Here is a 24,265-nt window from a genome sequence, read left to right on the forward strand (position 1 = left end):
TGTCTCCAACACCTCCTCTGGCAGCTCAATCCATACACGCACCACTTTTCTCTAATTTGCCTTACCAAAATGCAACACCTCACATTTATCTGGATTAAACCTGCCACTCCTTGGTCCATTGGCCCATCTGATCAAGATCACAGTGTACCTGAGATAACCACCTTCACTGTCCACTACACCATCAATCTTGGTGTCATCTGCAAACTTACGAACCATACTCCTATACCTATATTCACATCCAAATCATTTACATAAGAGACAAAAAGTGGTGGACCCAAAACCGATTCTTGCAGCACACCGCAGGTCACAGGCCTCCAGTCTGAAATACAACCTTCAACTACCAGCATTGGTCTCCAACCTTCAAGCCAATTTTTTATCCAAATGGCCGGCTCTCCCGGGATTCCATGTGATCTACCCTTGCTAACCAGTCTACCGTGTAGAACCTTGTCGAATGCCTTGCTGAAGTCTGTATAGTCAATGCCATCGCTTTGCTTTCATCAATCGTCTTTCTCACTTATTCAAAGAAACCAATCATATTAGTGAGAAAAGATTTCCCTTGCACAAAACCATGTTGACTATCCCTAATCAGTTCTTGCATTTCCCCAAATACATGCAAATCCTATTCTTCAGAATCCCCTCTAATACCTCACCCACCACTGACGTAAGGCTGACCCGTCTATAGATTCCTGGCCTATTGTTTCAACCTTTCTTAAATAATGGCACGACACCCGTCAATCTCCAGTCTTCCATCAGCTCACCCATAGCTGTCAATGATACAAATATCTCAGCAGGACCAAGCAATCACTTCCCTAGCTTCCCAAAGAGTTCTGGGATACACCTGATCAGGTCACCAGGATTTATCAACCTTTATTGTGTTTTAAGATGTCCACCACATCCTCCTGAAAATACGAACACCTTTCAAGGTATCACCAATTATTTTTCCAAGTTCTCTAGCTTCCACATTTCCCACAACAATTCCTGACACAAAATATGCATTTTGTACCTCTGCCATCTCTTACGGTTTCACACATAAATGGCTTTATCGATCTTTAAGGGGCCCTATTTACTCTTTTGCCCTCAATGTATTTGTAGAATCTACTGGGACTCTCCTTAACCCTATTTGCCAAAGCACTCTCATGTCCCCTTTCTGCCCTCCTGATTTCCCTCTTGAATGCCCTTATATCCCTTGAGGGATCTCAGCTGTCTATACCTGTTATGTGTCTCCCTCTTTATCTAGTCCAGCGCCTCAGTTTTTCTAGCCATCCTGCATTCCATACACCTCCCAGCCTTGCCCTTCACATTAACAGAAACATGCTTCCTCTGGATCTCATTATCTCATTTTTGAAGGTCTTCCACTTTTCAACTGTCCATTTACCTGTGAATGGCCTCTCCCAATCAACTTTTGAAAGTGTTTGGCTAATACTGTCAATACTCCAATTTAGAACTTTAACTTTTATACCAGGCTGATCTTTTTCCATAGCTGCTTTAAAACTAGTGGAATTATGATCACTGACCCCAAATTGCTCCCCCACTGATACCTCAGTCATCTGTCCTGCCTTATTTCCCAAGAGAAGGTCAGGTTTTGATTCCTCTCTACATCTACCTGCTGAATAATAAAATTTTCTTGCCCACACATAACACATTTCTCTCCATCCAAGCCCTCAAGACTATGGCAGTCCTAGTCTATCTTTGGAAATTTAAAATCCCCTTCCTTTACAACCCTAAAATTCTAACAGATATCTGAGATGTCCATACAAATTTGCTTATCAATTTCCTGCTGACTTTTTTGGGGTGTGCAACAGTACAATCCTAATATGATGATCATTCCTTTGTTATTTCTCAGTTCCACCTAAATAACCTCACCGGACATACTCCCAGGGCTATCCTCCCTAAGTACAGCTATAATGTTATCCCTACCCAAAATCACCACTCCCCCTCTTCTCTTGCCGCACTTTCCATCCTTCCTATAGCACCTACACCCTGCCAGCCCTGTTCACCCCTGAGACATATTTCTGTAATTGCTATAATATCCCAGTCCCATGATCCCAATCATGCCCCGAGTTCATCTGCCTTGCTTATCAGTCCTCTTGCATTGAAATAGATGCTACTTAATTTTATCAGTCTAAACTCATCCTCTTGCCTGCCTTGACTGTTGGACGGCACCTCTTCTTAACTGTACCAGCCACAAACTTACCTCTTTTCTCACTATCTCTTTGGGTCCCAGCAACCCGCTTATTAGTTTAAAGCCTCCTGAGCAGTACCAGCAAATCTTCCCCCCAGAATATTGGACTCCATTCCATTCAGTTGAAACCTGTCTTTCTTATACAGGTCACTTCGATCCTAGAAGAGAATCCAATGATCCAAAAGTACAAATCCCTGTCACCTACACCAGCTTCTCATCTACACATTCATATGCTCAAATCCTCCTCTCCCTACTTTCACCAGTACCTGGCATCGGGAATAATCCAGATGTTGCTAGCCTCGAAGATCTACCTTTTAAATTCCTCCCTAATTTCCTCTTCTCTCTCTTCAGAACCTCATCCTTTTATTTTGCTATGTCATTAGTTCCAATGTGTAAATGACCTCTTGCTGGTCCCTCTCCCTTTTGAGAATATTCTGCACTCTCTCTGAGATATTCTTGACCCTGGCACCAGGGAGGCAACACACCATTCTAATGTCTTGCTGTTGGCTGCAAAAACATCTGTCTGTGCCTCTGACTAGAGAGTCCCCTATCACAATCGATAACTTGGTACCTGATGCACCCCGCATCACATTAAAGCCAGTCTCCATACCAGAAACCTGACTGTAAGTGCTCCATTCCCCTGAGAGCCTATCACCCCTACATTTTCCAAACCAGCATACTAGTCTGAGATGGGGATAGCCACAGGAGACTCCTCCTTTACATGCTTACACCTCCAATGTACCGGACTATATCTAAAAACCAAAAGAACTGTGGATGCTCTAAATCAGGAACAAAAACAAAGTTTCTGGAAAAGCTCAGCAGTTGTGGCAGCATCTGTGGAGGAGAACACAGAGTTAATGTTTCGGGTCCGGTGACCCTTTCTCAGAACTAACTGACTGTATCTGCTGTTCTTCTATCTTCCAGCAAGAGCTAAACATCACTCTCCCAGTTCTTGTCAATTCCTCATTGTCTCTAGCTACTGCACCAATGGATCCATGTGATCAACGCCTTTTGTAGTCCAGTGCAGCTAGCCTCTTTCCTTTATAATTACCCTTTTTTTAGGTTAGTACATTTATTTCCAAGCCAAGTTCCTCCTTCTCAAACTGAACGGTAACTTGTACCATGTTATGGTTATTGTTTCCTAGAGGTTCTTTTACTCTTACATCATTTATTAAACATGCCCCATCGTGTATCATAAGATCTAAAATAGCCTAATCCCTGGTTGGATCCATGACATTTTTGGGAAAACATTCTTGAATACACTGTATTAATTCTTCCTCTGTCAATCAGACTATCCCAATCCACATGTAGATTAACATCATCGACGATTAAGACACCGCTATTTTTACATGCCCTCATTACCTCATGATTTATTTGTCTATCTCATTGTATAGCAACCACTGGGGAGCTTATAGATTACTCCCATCAATGACTTTGTCACTTTTCCAATTCAATGTTTGTATGAACATGAATTTATTAGCGTATAGAGCATAACCCTGGGTCAAAAAGACAACACTTACAAATTACTGTTCTGGAAACTAGGAAAAGTTTTGTGATTTAATTTGATAATTTTGATAGCAGGATTGTCATGGGACTTGCAAGCCAAAGAATTAAGTAGGAGAGCTACTTCTCCAAGTTTCAAATTGGTATATAAGTCTTTTGTTAAGCACAGTTAGGCAGTGAAATCTTCTCATTATGAATGGCATGCTGCAAATCACTGTCACTCTACTGCAATGGTGTTGTTGCTAGTCTGAAGTTGTTTGATGTCTCATTCATTTTCTCTGTCCAGCACCAAAACACTGCTCAGTGTGTTGCTGTAGCTGAAACATTTATACACAATTTATAATAAAGCATGCAATAAGATTGGTTATTGTATTTATTGACGCATGAAACTGGCCTATTAGCATTTTTACGCTATCACTGGAACCATTTCTGCATAAATAGTTTAAATTTGTCAGTTAGAGTCAGCTCAATTGCACTATTGGAATTACCAAATAGTTTTAACATCGCATCACATTTCTAGATAACTATGTTCAGAAAATTGTATTTTTGTCAATTGCAATTACGTGGCACAAAGAACAATCAAAAGCCACAGGAAGAAAATGTCCCTGAAAGTGTCTCATCCATTAAACAAGAATCTTTATTAAACTGTTTGTAATTATGAGCACACGTAAGCAGAAAAACACTGAAATGTAAGATAGCTACGGTACTACTATCGCTTTTTAACTCTTTCTAATTAACAGCAACAGCAGCTTGTAATTAAATGTAGCATCTTTAGCATAGTAAAACTTCCCAGGAGCATAATCAGGCAAAAACTAACACCAAGCCACATAGAGACTTTAAGAGAGGTGACCAAAAGCTTTGTCAAAGATGTTGCTTTAAAGGAGTAATTTAAAGGTGCAGCAAGAGATGAAAAGGCAGAGAGATAAGATTCTGGAGTTAAATGCTTGAACACTGCGTCAAGCCCTTGTCCCCTGGGTAATCCAAGATGGAGGACGGGAAAACGTTGTGGCTGTAAGAGCTGCTCCTTTTTGGAGGTACTTTCAGTGTTGTGGCTGATTTCCTTGAATTCTAGGAGCAGTAATTACTGTCTTATAGCTGCTGCACTGTTTTGGAACTTTGGGAAAAAAATTATCAAAACAACGTCACCTTGAAAAAGGAGACAAAGACAGTGGGAAGGCACATGGTGGAAAATGAATCAACAGAGAATGAATTCTACACTGCTGCCTGACATTGGTTCAGTCATTTTTGAAGCGTTGCATTCAATTCTGGTCTCCCTGCTACAGAAACGTTGTTGTGAAACGAGAAAGGGTTCATAAAAGATTTGCAAGGATGTTGCTGGGGTTGGAGGGTTTGACCTATAGAAAGAGGTTGAATGGGCTGGGGCTATTTTCCCTGGAGTATTGGAGGCTGAGGTATGATCTTATAGTGGCTTATAAAATCATGAGGGGTATGGATAGGACAAATAGGCAAGGTCTTTTCCCAGGTTGGGGGGAGTCCAAAACGCTTGAGGTGAGAGGGGAAAGATTTAAAAGGGCCCTAAGGGGCAACTTCTTCATGCAAAGGGTGGTTCCTTCATGGAATGCGTTACCAGAGGAAGTGTTGGAGATGGGTACGATTACAACATTTAAAAGACATCTAGATGAGATATGAATAGGAAAGGTTCAGAGGGATATGGGCCAAATGCTGGCAAATGGGGCTAGGTTTATACAGGATATCTGGTCAGCATGGACCAGTTGGACTGACGGGTCTGTTTCCATGTCATGTAGCTCTATGACTCTACTGTGCCTTCGATGGCAGCAATAGAGTGCAAATCCATGCACAAATCTCTGATGTTATGATATTCTGAGATTCTGAGAAGGCTCTGATATTTTGCTGGATGTCCTGTTTCTCAAAGGTAGTCATCAACTTGACCATGGAGCCAGCCAGATGTATACATGCCAGAGCCTGCACTGTGCAAATAGCGCTGATGTGGTCCCCCATCCTTCAGTCCTGTCTATTAATGCTTTCTGACATATTGGCCCGATATTCGTGTGCCTGTCTACGCATTTAAACAAAGTCATTAATGGCCTACACCATAGGATCATTTTCTGCCTGGGGCTGAGTAGGCACATCATCTGTCGTAGCCCTCAGAGGTTCAGAGACGTAGGCCTTCTTCCTCAACCAGCTGTGGAAACATGCCAGTGATATTCTCACCAGACTGTGCTTCTGAGCCTAATCTAGAAAGCAAACCCACCAAAGTGACCTGAGCTGGTGGACAGCTTGCATCAAAGTCTTGACATAGCACCTCTAGGGATAGAGTTGCTTCCTCCTCAGAGGTAGAGGTGGGGCTGAGGGTCTCCAGTGCTGCATCTTCCTGCTGGCCCTTCATTAGGTGTCACCAGTGGCAGCATGGGTAAAGAGAGGGAGTGAGTTGTCTAAGTGGGACAAAGCTTGTTCAGGTTAAGAATGAATTAACTTGGATGAGAATGGAAGATTAGCACAGCTCAGTGCCATGAAGCTTAGCTGAACAGTTGCCCTTGAGGTCTCCACATCATCGTGAGAGCAGCTGTGCCCTTCGCCAACCAACTTGAGGTATTTTTTCCTGATGTCTGCTATTCCCTCATGAGTCTTGAACCTGCTGGCCTGGTTATGGGCCAACGTTTCCTGCAATAAGATAAAGTAAGGGATTGAGCTTTAGAAGTTATGGAAGAACAATTAGTAGCGATGCAGGAGCAAGCAGGTCATAAAATGTTCCCAGTGAGTGATTAGCAAGCACAGAGTGCAGAAAGGGTAAATATTTTGGAAGCATGAGGTGACTGGGAACCACTGAGAGGATATACTGTTTCAATAATGAAAGTGTAGTCTGTGAGCCCCTGTGAGAGACATGTGCAGTGGCAGAGTTAGTGTGAGTCGTACCCTTATGAGTGTGAGGTCACAGAAAGCAGTTGGTGACACTTACCGTTGTGGAGCACAGAAAATCATTGGACCTCTTCCTGCACTGCAATGTGTTCTGTTTAACATAGACATGGCACCATCATCGGCTGTGATTTGTGTTTTCCACTTGTTTCGAACTAGTGATGTGCCCCCCTTCACCAGTCAGCAGGATAAGGTGCTGCCCATCCTGTCCATGACCACATCCAGGTCTCTGTGGCTGAAGTGCAGAGCTGCTTTGTCTTTCTGGGCTAGGTGCTCATTGAGAATGGTGGATTACCACAATGTGAGAGACGGGTCCTGTTTGGCAGTGTTTATTGTGGGTGCAGCTGGGCTTCAAACATGGTACCAGCACTTCAGTAATGGAAGGTCTCAGCAGTGGCCAGCACTTCTCCCTTTCTGCCATGTGATTGCACATGAAAGGCAATGTGGAGTCCGGATGCATAACTAACAAGGGTGGCAGGCAGAACACTGCATGAGTAAAGTGACTCCAAGCCATGGCGGATTGGGCATCATGAATCTATTTTAACTCAAAATGAGGAAAAAAAAGCTCACTTCCCTAGATCATCAAAGCAATTCATAATGAGTAAAGTGGTCATGCAGCACCATTAAAGTAACATAGCAAACATAGGTGCCAATTTGTGCACAGTCAACTCCTATTCTCAGTTATAATGGAGGTGACCAGACAATTTAGTTTTAGTGAGTTTGGGTCAGGTGTAAATGGTACGTCAGATTCCCTGGGTTTAAAGTTTTGAGAAGATTTGTAGCTCGTGTTGTGGATGAGGTTTTAAACTTGCTTGCAGAGCTGATGTGATAATGGGAACTGCAGATGCTGGAGAATCCAAGATAACAAAGTGTGAAGCTGGATGAACACAGCAGGCCAAGCAGCATCTCAGGAGCACAAAAGCTGACGTTTTGGGCCTAGACCCTTCATCAGAGAGGCTCTCTGATGAAGGGTCTAGGCCCGAAACGTCAGCTTTTGTGCTCCTGAGATGCTGCTTGGCCTGCTGTGTTCATCCAGCTTCACACTTTGTTATCTGCAGAGCTGATGTGTTTGGTTGCAGATGTTTCATCACCCTGCTTGGTAACATCATCAGTGCACCTCCAGTGAAGCAGTGGTGTTCTATCCTATTTATTATTTATATGCCTCAGTTTGCTGGGGCGATTGGTATCAAATCCCGTTCTGTTCTTCAGTGGTTTGTATATCGGATCCAGTTCAATGTGTTTGTTACGCACTGACAAAGAAAGACATGAATTCGACTGGGACAACACATCCATTATAACACAAGATGAACAGAGACATGTCAGGGAATTCCTGGAGACCTGACATTCCAACCGGAACTCCATCAACAAACACACTGAACAGGACCCGATACACAAGCCACTGAAAGATAGAACCAGAAGTGATGCCAACTACCCCAGAAAACCGAGGCATATAAACAACAAGCAGGATAGAACACTAATGCTTCATTGGAGGTGTACTGACAGTGTTGCCTAGCAGCGTGAAGAAATGTCTTCTACCAAATGCTCCAGCTCGGTGAGCAAGTCTGCAGATTCCCTGGGATTTTTTCAAATAGTGTCTACCCTAGACCACCCTAGACCCTCAGATTAAGATATTTTTAGATATTAAGATATTATTTAGATATTTAACCTGAGTCTTCTAAAGTAAAGGTAGGGACAGTAGCACTGTACCACAAGAGCCCCACAATTCTCACTCTACATATTTTCTAATTAACCTGCTCCAAGATAGTACACATCTCTGGAGCAGGTGGGACTTGATCCTTGATCTGTTGGTCTATGATAGGACCTTGCTATCACTCCACTACCAGAGGGTTATCCTCCATCCTCACACTACACTTCAACTCTACTTGGAAGTGATTTTGTACTGTAGGTTTCTGTTTAGAGGGAACTGGACTAAAATTATCGAACAACATTTTACAGCAAACATTTAGCTAGCTGAGAGAAATAATTGTTCATTAATTGTTTAATATTTATGGTGTGAGACATGAAGGCAAGCCAAAAGATTACAAAACAGAACCCAATACACTGTGAAATTCTGTGAAGAAATTAAACTTTGACTAAATCAATTCATTTTCTACAAAATTATGTTATTGCAATTTTCATTAGAGCAGGATCTATCCATTTGTGATTTGTGCCAAACCTTCATCTTTATCACTTGCATTTTGGCTGATATTTCTCAAAACGATGAAAAATAATGACAGCAAGTCTCATCCAGTGACTGAACCATGCAAAACGTCAATACAAACGGCCGTAAGCAAACATCTTTTGAATATATTTACATATCTTTACTGCTTGTCATAAGTTTCAGAACCTACCCTTAAGGAAATTTGCCACAAGCACAATTCAGACAATTATAAGAAGTGCTCCCATGTTTGAACCCACTTTTGGTGAGCTAAAAAAGGAATTATCCTATGACTAGTTGCTGCCAACATGATAATTATTTTACAGTAACAATGATATTATTTATCGCCACATGAATAAAAAGTCTCATTTCTTCTTCACAACGTCTCCAGTGTACTGAACGAATAAATCACGCGGAGACATTGCACCTTTAAACTCACTAATCAAACCACTGTCACAGCACAACTAGTCAAATTAGTGCCCATCATTGTACCTTCAAGCGATAATCCTTGAAGAACAGCAAAATTATTTCTATGGGAGGGAGAGATAGAGGTCATTAACATTTCATACCTGCCTGATCCCCAAACGATATGCAAGGATACGGTCAACAGCATTCGGGTTCATCTGAGTCCACTGCAACATGTAGGAGTACACGCGTGCTCGGTTTTGCCAGAGTGGGTTTGGCGTATCATAATAGAATTCAGGAGGGTAAGCTTTACCTGGAACACAGAACAATATTAGAGTTACTGAGATACTGTGCCATGAAGTGCACAGTGCATTAAAATAAAACAAACAGTTCGTAATGTGCTTCACCCATGATAAGCAATGCTAACACACCGTGAACAATAGAATATATAAGACGATACATTACAAGCAGCTTTAGAAATCAGTAATTCCAACAAAGCAGACGACATTAACGTTGTAGTGAAATTCACAAGACTCATTATGAATGGTACAACTTTTTTTTCCACTCGGAAGTTATTATTGTTTTTGAAGTCACATAAAATAGAGATTATGAGAAACAGAACTTTCAGAACATATAACTGAACTCCAAATAACAAGGTATGATTTCATTTATAGAAATAGATTATGAAAGACCATTTAAAAATTATTCAGTATTTGCAAAATAATCTTAGGGTATTGAAATACTGAACAAAACAAATCAAAATTTCATAGAAAGTGGATTTGAAATGATGATTTCTTCAGAAGTTTATACAGTGGGGCTTTGCACAGTGAGCCCTCATTTAAAGTTGCCTTGCTTAATGGTGTTTTGCTTTAAATTTGGTAAATTAATGGAGTTTATAATCTCATTAGGTATCATTGAGATTTGTTTTAACATAACCTGATTGGTGCCTCTCCTGTTACCTGACCTTTTGCCTTTCTCCACAATCTTCAAAATGCAGCCTCTACGCCACCCCGAATTCTTTGTTTTGGTCTCTCCATACTCCTGGCCGATATGTTTTGGTCCCTCCACATTCCTCCCTCCATGTTTTGGTGTCTCCACATGCCTGACCTCCACATTTTGGACTCTCTGTGCTCCTGCCCTCCACATTTTGGTCTCTCCACATTCCTGATCTCTGAATTGTGGACTCTCCTCCTCTCTAATCTTTGACTTGTAACTTCTCCCTATTCTCTGGCTTCTGAGTTTCAGCATCTTCCCACTTCCTGACCTCTACGATGGGACTTTTTCTCTTTCCCCAGCTCACTCTGGAGCACTTTCCCTCTCCTGTTCTTGCGTTTCAGATCACAGCTAATATTCTGGAGGTGAGAGTCCTGGGGATTCGGAAGTGCTCAGGTTTTTGTAATCCATATATTTTAAAAATAACATTCAAAGCTATTTCTGCCTTGTTGCCTTTTTCCAAAGTCACCATTCACATCATGGGTTCAGGAGAGGGAGGCCAAGAGTGGGAACATTTAGAAATAACAAGGAATGGCAAAACCCTGGCAGTTCTGAATCATCAGGATCTGCACATCTACATTGGAATGGATTGACTCTGAGTTTCGACTGGAAATGAAAGGGAAGCGATGAGAGGATGGGCTGCAAGGAAGAAAGAGCCCATAATCTGTGGGTCTGCAGGGAGCGGGAGGTTAGGGAGGCAGGATTATTATTGAGGAGGAGGTATGGTAGGTAGGAAAATATGTTTCTCTTTTTAAACATTTTAGTTTAAAAATTGCTTCGATTATGAATAGGTAAATTTAGAATGTAAAATAGTTCAATAGAGTTATCTGATTTTTCTTTTATTCATTTACTTTAAAAAAAATGGTTAGGCTGCACTATGGGAATATTATTGTCCTGTCTGGTCCAGGATGTATTAGGTGCAAACGATGAAGACCAAACGTTATCTGTGCTAGTTTCAAGGGGTTATTTCCACCATTGGTCAGCTGGGCTGTGACCTGATTGAGCAGATATAACATTCTTAAGAACATCTGTAAAAAGTCAATGATACATTCCACCAAGTGACTGCCCAGGTCCTGAAGTTGAAAATTAACACTTCCCATAACACAGAACACTCTAAGGATAAGAAACAATTACAATAAAGTTAGAACTATATCAAACATAAGTTGACAGCCTATTAAAAAAACTGTCAATTTCAGGAAGATTGAAAATACAAATACTTTCTTCTCACATGCAGATGGTTTTAAAGAGATGGGTAAAATCTGTGTTCTGATCTACTGTATTATCAAATCTCCTAACCTGGACAGTGCACTTTTCATATTGTACTTAGTACCTCAAAAAATGGCCACTTGGTGTCCAAATCAGTTAGGATAGCTGCTATTATGGTTGGTTTAAGAACTATGCATGAGTACAATTTGCAGGTTACTCACTGAAATGCAACTAGTTCATCTAATTCACATCATTAAAGGAATATCTAGACAAGCGAAATATAGGCACACAATTGAAAAATATAGTTGCTGCGTGACAGGCTAAACAGAAGAATGATTTCCAAGATATTAAATTACTGTACCAAGTGTTGATGTGGAGGTGATGAGAATGAAGGTGTGTCATTATAAACAATTTATTTTTGAATTTGTTTTGACACTTACATATCAAAGAACAAAGAACAAAGAAAATTACAGCACAGGAACAGGCCCTTCAGCCCTCCAAGCCTGCGCTGATCGAGATACTCGGTCTAGCCTGTCATCTATTTTCTAACGGTCTGTGTCCATTTGCTCCCTGCCCACCCATGTACCTGTCCAAATATATCTTACAAGACGCTAACGTGTCTGCGTCAACCACCTCCTCTGGCAATGCGTTCCAGGCACCCACCACCCTCTGTGTAAAGAACTTTCCACGCATATCTCCCTTAAACTTTCCTCCTCTCACTTTGAACTCATGACCCCTAGTAATTGAGACCCCACTCTGGGAAAAAGCTTTTTGCTATCCACCCTGTCTATACCCCTCATGATTTTGTGGACCTCAATCAGGTCCACCCTCAATCTCCGTCTTTCTACTGAAAATAATCCTAATCTACTCAACCCCTCTTCATAGCTAGCACCCTCCATACCAGGCAGCATCCTGGTGAACCTCCTCTGCACCCTCTCCTTTTGGTAATGTGGCGACCAGAACTGTACACAGTACTCCAAATGTGGCCGAACCAAAGTCCTACACAACTACAACATGACCTGCCAACTCTTGTACTCAATACCCCGTCCAATGAAGGAAAGCATGCCATATGCCTTCTTGACCACACTATCCTTGACTATCCCTGACTATCCCTGACATTATTTGAAAGACATTTGTTGGTTTTAACATTGAGGAATAAGAGTTAAATGAGGAAAATTTCATAAAAAACACTCTCAACTTTCATAGAATTAGTTAAAATAACAACTCACTAAAGCTGTTAATGAAGTTTCACTGACTAACAAATACAATGAAGTTTCACTGACCGACAATGCAAGTGATCTTTTCTCCACAAGATCCTATTAGGTAGAGATTGTGCCTGGTTAGTTCCTTACCAGTTCTAAAGGAAAATCTTGAAACCTGCTCTGAAGTGATACAAACATTATATCCCTAAAAAGGAGAGCAGAGCCTACCAATCCTGATTGTGGATTAACATGTGGTCAACTCTGAAGGACAATTAACTTACCATTATTTGTGGCTCTTATTGAGACTATCAATAACACCTGATTTGCCTAATTCCTCCACTGTATATCAATGTGAGACTTAGGGCTCATATCTAGTATTATTTTAGACAGTTTTGTATTCTGACAAATGATGGCAATAATATTAACTATTCCCATCTGTTCAAGGTTTGCAACAATCTGGCTGGTTCCATGGGTAAATCTGTAAAGTTCAAAGACATGTTGACTGCCAAAAGTACCTCACTGCTGATATAGGTCAAATGAATTACTGATAGAAATGAGCAATAATGAAGGGTCTAGGCCCGAAACGTCAGCTTTTGTGCTCCTGAGATGCTGCTTGGCCTGCTGTGTTCATCCAGCTTCACACTTTATTATCTTGGATTCTCCAGCATCTGCAGTTCCCATTATCTCCAATAAACAGCTTGGTCTGTTTTCCTATGGTATCACTAATTGGCTGAGTTGTCGAGTCCAATCTCAATGCTTTAAACTAGAGATGTTACTTGGCTGTAGGTAACATTCAAAGTGATATGGCTCCTGTTGTATTACAAGACAACATCGTAAATTCTGGGACATTACAAGCATGATCCTTCCTGGGAATGCTGATCTTTTTATTGTTTATAAAATCATTTTAACAACCTCTGTATACATTGCATCCTGCTAGCTAGTTAGAAGAGAAGAGTTTTCCAGTGGATTTCCAACTCCTTTCATCCTAAATGCTTTCATAAGTAATCATCATACATTCACAGAAGAGCTATCAATGCAGAACAAATCCGAGGCACGAGATTCTCATTCACAAATTAGCCACATTCCTGAGGTACGGAAATAAATGCAGAAAGTTACATGCTTCACACAGGCCTCAAGAGACAACCTGTCTGGGCTTTCATTTGAATCCGCAACCTTGACACTTTCACTGTTTTGAACCATTAATGTTCTTTAGTGATTAAAGTGACTGAATTCCCTCTTTTTACAGCTGTGGCTGGAACTACTATTGCCCAAACATCAATCTGAAGTCAAGTGCTAGTCTCAGATGGACAAGAACGTGCATTAAGTGCTAAAAGAAGTAGTTGGTGAATGAAGGGGAAATACTGGAGTTCAATTTTGAGCTATACTATACAAGTCGGATAGTATGCTCAATTCACAACTGTTATTAGTTTTTCCTGCTGGGACAAGAATTTAAAGTTAAAACCAAATTCTGGTGGACCTAATGCAGTTAGTTTTTATTGCTATCTCTCTACAGCCTTTCCTGGTAATTTAAAGACAATTCTGTACCCAAGAAATTAAATCACACTATCATTCAAATCAACCAAGAAACGAAGCACAGCATAACAGTAATTTACTGATATATTTATTACAAAATTTGAATGAAGTGATTGAATAACTGGAATGCATATTTATTCATATATCCTGCTTAATTTTGTTTTGTCATAAACAATAAAATAGAATGTATATAAGGAGTTATGTATATTTGCTGCTAGTTTGTGTGGATTTCAACGTACCCATCAGTAAAATAAATTCCAATTAGCTCACATTTCAAGACCCTCAAAAATATTCATTACACTGTTTTGAGCCACATCCCTCACAAAACTTTGTCAAGCTTCGTTCAGATTTTGTTCTCAGACTGTTAACATTTTCAGCCTGGAGAGGTTACCAGAAATGTGCCATTACAACAACACGCAAGACAGTAAACTACATGGAAAGGAAAACTGGGAAAATTACATCCAACTGAATTGAAAGTATGACAGGGTGACTGAGATTAGTGTTAGCAAAAGGCACATTAAGGGCGGATATCAGCAAGTCATTTTATACACGCACATACAAACCTAATTCACCTGTACTCCTGTGTTTTCATTCATTGATATGATCACTAGCTAGATCAGCATTTATTGCGCATCCCTAATTGCCCAGAGGGCACTTAGGAGTTAATCATATTGTTGTTGGTCTGGAGTCACATGTCAGCCAGACCAGCGAAGGATGGTAGTTTGCTTCCCTAAAGGAGATTAGTGAACCAGATGGGTTTTTCCAACAATCAAAAATGAATTTATGGTCATCATTAGGCTCTTCAATCCAGAGTTTCCTTTTTTCTTTTTATTGGATTCAAATTCTGCCATCTGCCATGATGGGATTCAAACCAGGTCCCCAGAACATTATCTGGGTCTCTGATTAAAAGTCCAATGATAATACCATTAGGCCATCAATCCATGTTCTTTTGATCATTCATTTCACCTTCCATGATTTCTTTCTAATTGAGATGGTGGCAGAACAACTTGGTGTTTCTTCCAGTGTCACCCAGTCCTCCAAGGAGCTCATTTTATAAAAGTCGACAGCATCCAAACTTATTTACTTCCTTCCACCGAATAACCTCATTTAGACTTTGCAATACCAATTCTTCATACTTCTTTGGATCAATTGTAATCCTAAACTCAAGAGGCTATTTCATTATGAAAGGGAGAATGTGATCCTACAATTGGACAGCAGTTGAATGTGCTAAAGTTTACAGTAGAAAATAACAAAGAATCACTGGCCAGGCACACTATGTGGCTCATTTACACTTACTAGAAGCCATGTGTGTTCATATGCAGCGGCCTGTTCTCTGCATAAACAAGGAATATATCTAGGCATTGCACCCTGTTTGAAATAAACAAAAGTATGGGTGACAATAGGAACAAAAGACTATTAAATATTAAAGACCAGAGAGATTTGGGTGTACTTGTACACAAACAAGTTGGCGGGTAGATAGGAAGGCAAATGACATTTTACTGCAAGAGACTAAAGCAAATCACCTGCATGTACAACATTAGAAATGATAGTAAAGATGATCACATCAAGTTGCACAAACTATTGTTGCTATATTTTTCTTGGTGCGTGAAAGTGACTGGATTGTTTTTTGTATGGGGTATGACATGAACATTTTTTCTGAAGTAATCTTTTTAGACTATAAATAAGTTATCCAACTTCATAGCCTCCTTGCAGCATGTGTACGGGTTACTTTCAAAAGCTCTCTGTCACCGTTGTAAGATACTGTTATTGTACTTCAGTGAGCTACCTACTGTTGCAAAGGTCTTTCTGCAGTTTCCACCTCTAAGAAGAAGCTGGAAACCTGGAGAAACCTCAGGGGTCACACAACATTAGATTGCTAATATCTGCATCACTTTACAGCTCTCCAGTTACAATGAAAGACAGTGATTAGAATATACTTCAGGCAAGCTTGGCTCTGATTGTGAATTAACTAACTGGATTTATTGAGAACAAATAATCAAGGAAGAGATATATGATACTGTCCTAGATGGCCCATAACCTGCTGCTGACGGAATTAAACACAAAGGAGTCAATATTAGCCCATAATCAATAGCTTGCTTCAAGGCTTCTTTTCAAGTTTCATTGATCCTAAGGTCATAGCTTTGGGCCCAGCATTAACTGTCTGTACCTAGTGAGAAGCATCAGAGAGCTATGAAAGAAAAAACAAAAATTGGTTATGCCCTTCAATCCCATTTCCATTCTGATGTATTCCCTTGTTAACATGCTCTTCTGAGCTGGGAATAAAGGAAGGAAGCAGGGATTCAGTTTTATTGGGTCCAAGTATGTCATCTAATCTCCAACTGAATATGGGACCTGAATAGTAAAGTGCGTAAGGCAGGAGGGAATGAGAATGATTTTCTGAAGAAGGGTCTAGGCCCGAAATGTCAGCCTTCCTGCTTCTCTGATGCTGCTTGGCTTGCAGTGTTCATCCAGCTCTACACCTTGTTAACTCCAATTATCCAGCATCTGCAGTTCCTACTATCTCCAGGGAATGAGAATAGCTGCTCCTTCTAAGGCAACGCCTGTTAACAGGTTTAAGTTAGGACAAAAGTGGCTCAGGAAAGAAGTTTGAAATGTATTTTACAAATTTCCACACAAGTCAGGAACATCTTCCCACGTCTCACTGAGAACCCTTGTGTATCCTCTAAACAGGTCATCACACTCACCCCCAGACATTTGAAGCCACTAACTCCAGCCCCAGTGCTTTTGTTTGCATCATTTAAATGATGAATTAATCATATGTTGAACACTAAAAGGAACTTTAAGATTAAAGAATAGAGGACAAGCCCTGTAAGAGTCTGAGTGACATGGGCTAAGGGAAGATACATTGCAGAATTGGGCGAGAAGTACGGTTGGGTCCGGGGCCCAATTTGAAGTTGAGATAATATTGCCCCATCATACACTTTTCACAAGTGATATTGTGAAATGCTCAAAAGGCAGAAACAACATACCAATTGTCAGTGATTAACACTTATGAAGGTCTTTATTAACAGCAAAATTCACATTCTCATAGCAATCTTATCGAACTTGCCCAACAAACTAGATGTTGAAAAACTCAACATGGAAACCAGAGCAGGTGTTTAGCTATATCTCTTCCCACCCAGTCCCATGGCCTCACATATCCTTCATGCCAAACTGTGATATATCCATGCCTATTCAACTGCTAAAATTCTCTGAAAAATAAATGAACCTTATACTGATAAGAAGATGTATAAACAAAGCTTTTATAAAATCTTGTTTGCCAGTTTCTACGCTACATGATTCTATAATCATCCCGGCTCTTTATGTTATCAATAATAAAAACGCTACTACTTAAAACACCTTTATTTCATGTAAATGAACATTGGACAACTAACAGAAGAGATTAAAGAAGCATAGCAGTCAGGTGAGACACAGTTTCCCTGAGGTTCAGCTGTTCCACCACCCTAAAAGTTGTCTGGTGACTTCAATTCACCACTAGTTCCAAAGACTTACATCTTAGATACTGGAGTCAAGCATTTCAGAGCAGACTCCAATGAGTGTCATAGTGATTGCAATGAGGTCAGCCAGATGGACCTCATAGAACTGCAGTTCCCTGAGCGGGGATATTAATCTGTTTCAATCAAGGAGCCCTGGCTGACAATTGAGAACAGGAATGGCAGAGGTTCTGTTCCCTCTGACAGCTGGCTCTGGGGAAGCTGGATCAGTGTCAAGGACTCTTCACATGTCAATAATTGGTGACTTGGTGATGGGATACTAGTTGCTATGGAGTTATTTCAGGAGCAATGACGGAAAAGCACGAAATTCACAGTCATCTTTGAGACAGGGTAAGCATTTCAGGCAGCAATCTGTTATTTGGGAAGCTTGATTTGTTTAGTTCTGCTATCAAAGACTGGGCCCAACATGTGGAAAAAATGTCATTTTTTTCCAGGCAAATGATTTGGGGCAGATGAAAAGCATTAAGTAATTCTGACAGCTCGTGGACTCACAACTTTTGATTATAAGCCTAACTTTCCCTGAGGCACCAGATACTAAAACCTTTTGAGAGTTGATGGATTACGACTCCAAGCTGCCTCTAATTCTGAGATGCTATCAACTTTATTCCGCAACTGGAGAGCCAGGGTATCCATAATCAGGATTTTTGTCGAGGTTAAGGTGACTGGCAAGGGCATGTGACTTTGCTTTAACATTAATGAGATGCTGAGAGACTGGTATGCGGAATTAATGATGTAGCCATGCAAAAGCACCCAACTGGACTTCAAACAGGCATTAAACTGATTTCATCATTGGAAAATAGGGCAGGTGGAGCATATGAGTTGCAGGGAATTCTGATGGAAGTGAACATTCTTGGTAGTTTGACTGAGCTTGGGGAATACCACTTGAGTGAATACAATTGCATAGCTTCACTCAGGACATATCCTGAACAGAGGGACTCCAGGTCAGCCCACAGTAAAAGCCCAAAACAAAGCCAAGCCTCAGCCAAATAGCTAAAATTTTCTTCAGGATCCAGGCCAGTTAACCACTGTTGTTGCTGTCAGTATGTGACTGTGATACAGCAAAAAGAGTCCCATTAGACCAAAACTGAGTAAGAGAATTCATAGGCCAGTATCCAGGAGTGTGCACAGCCAGGCAAGTCTGCCTACATCTGGTTTGGAACAGTTAAATTGCTTAGCAACATCCAAATTAGAAACATCAAAATAAACGTGCGATTAAATGGTCTCCCAGTTCTAATGAAGATTGACACTGGCATGGTTTTATCAGTGATTGCAGAACCAGTCTTTTCCAAAATTCGCTTTGATCTCCAACTCGCAAGTTTGTGCAAGACCTCAGCTGGACTGAGAACACAGACCAGGGAACATTTACAGATTAAGGATACAACTTTCAGTTCCAGTCTCTTCCAAGAAGCAGCAGGTTCAATTACTACTGATTGTAGTAAAGGCTTGAGCTCAACTTCTATGGGGCAAAATTGGTTGATTAAAATTCATCTAGGTTGGGTCAACATTTTTTGAATAGAAAATGGCTGCTTAAGTAAGGGCCTAGTTAAATATCAAGATGATTTTCAAGAAGGTCTAGGGAATATCAAAGTTCACTGCCAGATATAGGCTGAACTCCTCCAGGGTCATTCAAATTGAAAATGTTGGCAAGATGTTCTGTTTGGTAGCCAGGATTGGATGAGGACATAGTTGCATTGGTGGGGCATAGCCCAGAGTGCCAACAAGGACAGAAATTACTGCTAGCAGCTCCCCCACATACATGACAATGGCTGGGCAAACTCTGGATTCGACAATACGTTAACTATTCAGGTACTTTCATGGACTTGATGTTCTTAGTCATTGTGGATGCCCATTCAAAATGGTTTGATGTGCATAGAGTTTATTCATCAAATCAGGAAGGACGACAGAAAAACTGTGCAATCTTTTGCAGTACTCGGACTCCCAGAAGTACTGGTAAAAGATAACAGGCCATCATTTAGCAGCAGAGAATTTGAGTATTCCCTAAATTTGAATGGTTTTCACCATACAAGGACAGCCCCATACCATTCATCATTCAGAAACAGCAGTCCAAACTTTGAGGGCAGTCTGAAAGAAATGGCCAAAACCTTCACTAAATACAAAACGATGCCAGTTCCTGATAACAAAGTGTGGAGCTGGATGAACACAGCAGGCCAAGCAGCATCTCAGGAGCACAAAAGCTGATGTTTCAGGTCTAGGCCTGAAATGTCAGCTTTTGTGCTCCTGAGACGCTGCTTGGCCTGCTGTGTTCATCCAGCTCCACATTTTGTTATCTCGGATTCTCCAGCATCTGCAGTTCCCATTATCTCTATGCCAGTTCCTATTTGATTACAGGACCACCCCTCATACTACTATAGAGATAGCTCCAGCAGAGTTGATAATGGGGAGAAGGCTCCACACCAGGCTCACCCTGATCTTCCTGGACCTGAGGGTTTGTGATTGAAACGGTATCAGGAATGTCAGTACCGGACACAAGACTCCATTAAGCGACAGAGACACTTAACAACAGGGAGAAAAGGTTGGCGTCAGAACCATGGGAATTGTCCTGCAAGGGTAAGAGGTGTGGTTGACATGAGGTCAGGGTCAGCGATGTATAGGGTAGGTGTGACAGCCCTGAACAAGCACATGGACCATAGGAAAGCTGCAAACTCACAAATAGTGCGGTAAAAATGTGCCCAGCTCCTCAATAGCCTTTCCAACTGTTTTGGAACCTGTGGGTTCTCCCTCTCTGTCAAGCATTGAAGATACTTCAGAATCTGAGATGGACATGATGGACGTTGCCACCTTGACATCCTTGCCCCTGAAGATGAGAATTCATTTCTTCTGAGACCCTCCAGGTGCAATAAGTGTGATATCTGTATCAGAGGCCGAGTTGGAAGAGCCTGATCCTGTGCCAACATGTCACAGGAGGAGCTACCAAAAATAAAGCTGGTTTATGATCTCAGACTCAGAGGGAGAGGGATATATTGATTGTAACAAGGTCAGCCAGGTGGACCTCATAGATGTGAACTTCCTAATTGGGCTGTTAACCTGAGCCAATCAGGGAGTCCTGGCTGACAGATAAAAATAGGAGTGACAGATATCCTGCTCACTCTGAGAGTTGGCTCTGAAGGAGCTGGATCAGTGTGAAGGGCTTTCCAGGTGTAACTGGAAGGTGACCGGGTACTAGTTTCTGCAGACTAATTTTTGACACTGGCTATGCTCAACCCTTGTCCAAATGTATTGGCCTCTGATATGTGCCAGCCTCTACCAACTGTCATGACACAACTCTCATTTACATTTACATTTACATTTACAAGATGTGTGTCTAGTTCAATGGTGTACCTCAGGGTGTCATTTCAATGTTGCTACAAGGACACAGCTCAGGGATGGGCACCCAGCTCGTGGGTTGGAACAGACCACATCTCTAGGCATATCACTCACCATTGCAATGCTCACTCACTTTTTAAGCCAACCTGGATGTTCACAGCATCTCTGCCTTACATTGCCTTTTTGTGGACTTTCTCCTCAGCCGGAGATACTAGGTTCACGCTACTGTTCCATTGACTTTCTGTTAGTGCAAATAGAAAGGCAGGGTACAAGTCCCGGTTGTCTGTAGTCTTCAGTCAAGTTAAGGGGGAGGCGCTTTGGTCAGTGGGAGCCTGGTTCAATAACTCAAGGCCAGCATCCCATACTAGCCCAGAGTCTTTCACATGATCAGTCACCTGCTCAGGGTAGTCACAGGAAGGATATTTTCCTCAGAAAGGGTGCAGGCTGAAATTTGGGCAGCCAACAAATTCAGCTTAGAGATGGTAAAAACTGCCGATGCTGGAGTCAGAGATAACACATTGTGAAGGTGGAGAAACACAGCAGGTCGGGCTGCATCAGTGTAACAGGAAAGCTGATGTTTCAAGTCGGGACTCTTCGCGGCTTGACTTTTTTTTCCCCCTATTGTGGGTTGTTTGCCTTCTGGAATAAGAGAGGAGCAGGTGCTGTGGAAGATGAAAGTGGGTGACAAAACTAATTTTTGGTACAGATGGGGAGCTGTCCTGAGCCAATGGTTTGGCAGTGCTGAACATATGTGCTATCAAGGGTTGGGGTGAGTGAGAACGAATGCAAAATATGCTCCAGGCAGTAGGGAGAGTGATAGAGCACGAGGTGTGGTGAGGCACAGATGCAGCCACAGAAATATCAGAGAGGAGATGACAGAACTTACACTGATGCTGTGGAAAAACACATTAACCTTCCCATGTTACTGTGTATTCTTCACGATGACTGAGACTGCTTTAACCTAGATGGCAACCATGGAGAAGGCTAGCATTGTCTGATGTTATGTTCTCCTCTTGTTGTCCTGGAGGAAGAGGAAGTCCTGCCTGTGCAGTGTTCCATTCAGCAAGACCTCCAGCTCCCTGCCTGCAGTGCAGCCTTTCTTCCTTGACTGCTATATCCAGGGCAAATGTTTTGAACTGTAGAGAGCATCTCCAGACTGACAGTGATTGCACAGATGCACAATAGGTTTCTAAAGATAATATGGAAGCTTACGATCCCGGGGGTGGGGCTCGCAGCAGAGAAGGATGCTGGGGTTAAAGTTTGATATTACAAGGGCAGATTACATGGAGTTAGCTTTTTTTCACTTGAGCGAAGCTAAATATAATGTTGAAAGGATTCAACAGAAAGGATCTATTTGCTCTCGTGAAGAAATCCAGACCTGGGGGATTGGAAGTGGTGGGATGATATTTAAACTAGAACTAGGATATCTGGGAGAGAAGTCAGGAAACATATCTACAGACAATGGTAGCAGATATCTGGTATTCTAGGAAGCTTGTAGATGATAGACGAATTAAAGATTTTAAGAATGAGATAGAAAGATTAGCTAATGGCATATGGAACAATAGTGCGTGGATGAGATTGAGGCACAGACCGCATGTGATTGAATGGTGGAACTGGACCGCAGAGCTAAATGGCCTCTGCCTGTATTTTCTTTTATTATTAAATACAGAGGGAGTAGATAAAAAGAAATGAAGGACAAATTTGTACCTTTGCAAAAACAGCGTGAGTCATGGACAAGACCCAAACACGCATTTGCAAATCCAACTTACTCTAAAGTGTTTTAATGCAGTGATGAGGACAAAACAATAGGTTCAGGCAGCAACTAATCATAATATTTTTCGAGAACAAAGATTCAAATTTTGCTTTGACCAAGTTGGGAGGCATGCGCTAGCTTTCTCTATTCCCACTATTCCTTAGTCAGAGACTAAATTTAGTTGCTGTCCCCAGGTCCAATTCAAAATGACCAATTGTTTGTTAATTCTAAATTAGACTTGAAAAGAATCAATGCCAAGTTTCTTTATCAAACTCAAAATTATTGATGCATTATAAATACAACTTATTCAATGATGTTATAAACAAACATGGTCAACACACTTATAATTTCTAAGATGGAAATAAAAATATTCAAACCTCCAAATAACCCAAAGCACACACAAACACAGAACCACACAGAGGAGGTAAAGAAGGAATAAAATAAATTCCCTCTGCAGAAATTCGGTTTGAAAAAAAAACTACTTTTGGCCTGTATATCTTACTTCTTGAAGGCAAAAAAAATACAGTGTGAAATTTTCTGACAGTTATCAGTCTGATGTTCCATTGCATAATGGTGGATATCACTAAAAGTGAGCTGATGTCTATGGGATCTTTGCCAACACAATTTGCTCAGGAAACACAATATAGAGGATTCTTCTGGATGCTTTTCATGGGGACAATCAGAAATCAGACTGGACCTAGACTCCAATTAACCACTGTGGGACACACTCCAAAGGCTTTCTCAGAGACAGGAGGGCTGGGTGGGAAAGCTACTTTCATTCCCAGGGTGACCAAAAACAGAAAAAAAATCCAAAGAATCTCCAAAGCAGAATCACAACGGCATCCTGTGTGTCATAAACCCAGACAGGGGCTTGACACTAAATGCTCAGTTTGCACAGGACACGTGACATTTACAGAATCAAAGAATTGTTACAGTGAAGAAGGAGGCCATTTTGTCATTTCATCTGCATTGACTTACAAAAATGCTTTATTTCAAATATGTCCCTCTGTCCTTTAGTTGATTTAGAACATAGAACATAGAACAGTACAGCACAGAACAGGCCCTTCAGCCCACGATGTTGTGCCGACCATTGATCCTCATGTATGCACCCTCAAATTTCTGTGACCAAATGCATGTCCAGTAGTCTCTTAAATGACCCCAATGACCTTGCTTCCACAACTGCTGCTGGCAACGCATTCCATGCTCTCAACTCTGTGAGAAGAACTCGCCTCTGACATCCCCTCTATACTTTCCTCCAACCAGCTTAAAACTATGACCCCTCGTGTTAGCCATTTCTGCCCTGGGAAATAGTCTCTGGCTATCAACTCTATCTATGCCTCTCATTATTTTGTATACCTCAATGAGGGCCCCTCGCCTCCTCCTTTTCTCCAATGAAAAAAGTCCGAGCTCAGTCAACCTCTCTTCATAAGATAAGCCCTCCAGTCCAGGCAGCATCCTGGTAAACCTCCTCTGAACCGTCTCCAAAGCATCCACATCTTTCCTATAATAGGGCGACTAACCAAAGTTGTATAGAGCTGCAACAAGATCTCACAACTCAAACTCAATCCCCCTGTTATATGAAGCCAAAACACCATA

At 41.3% G+C, this 24,265-nt stretch overlaps 1 protein-coding gene across 2 annotated transcripts in view; it reads right to left on the bottom strand.

Annotated features, from left to right (window-relative positions):
* mdga2a (MAM domain containing glycosylphosphatidylinositol anchor 2a) overlaps positions 1-24,265 on the bottom strand; it is an 871,663-nt gene that overhangs the window by 194,474 nt on the left and 652,924 nt on the right. For both annotated transcript variants that reach the window (XM_048538415.2, XM_048538414.2), the window contains one exon: positions 9,308-9,456. In XM_048538415.2, coding sequence (XP_048394372.1) covers positions 9,308-9,456 — 149 coding nt within the window. The remainder of the gene's footprint in view (positions 1-9,307; positions 9,457-24,265) is intronic.

This window comes from Stegostoma tigrinum, chromosome 10 (assembly GCF_030684315.1).
Source record: "Stegostoma tigrinum isolate sSteTig4 chromosome 10, sSteTig4.hap1, whole genome shotgun sequence".
Taxonomy (NCBI): Eukaryota; Metazoa; Chordata; class Chondrichthyes; order Orectolobiformes; family Stegostomatidae; genus Stegostoma; species Stegostoma tigrinum.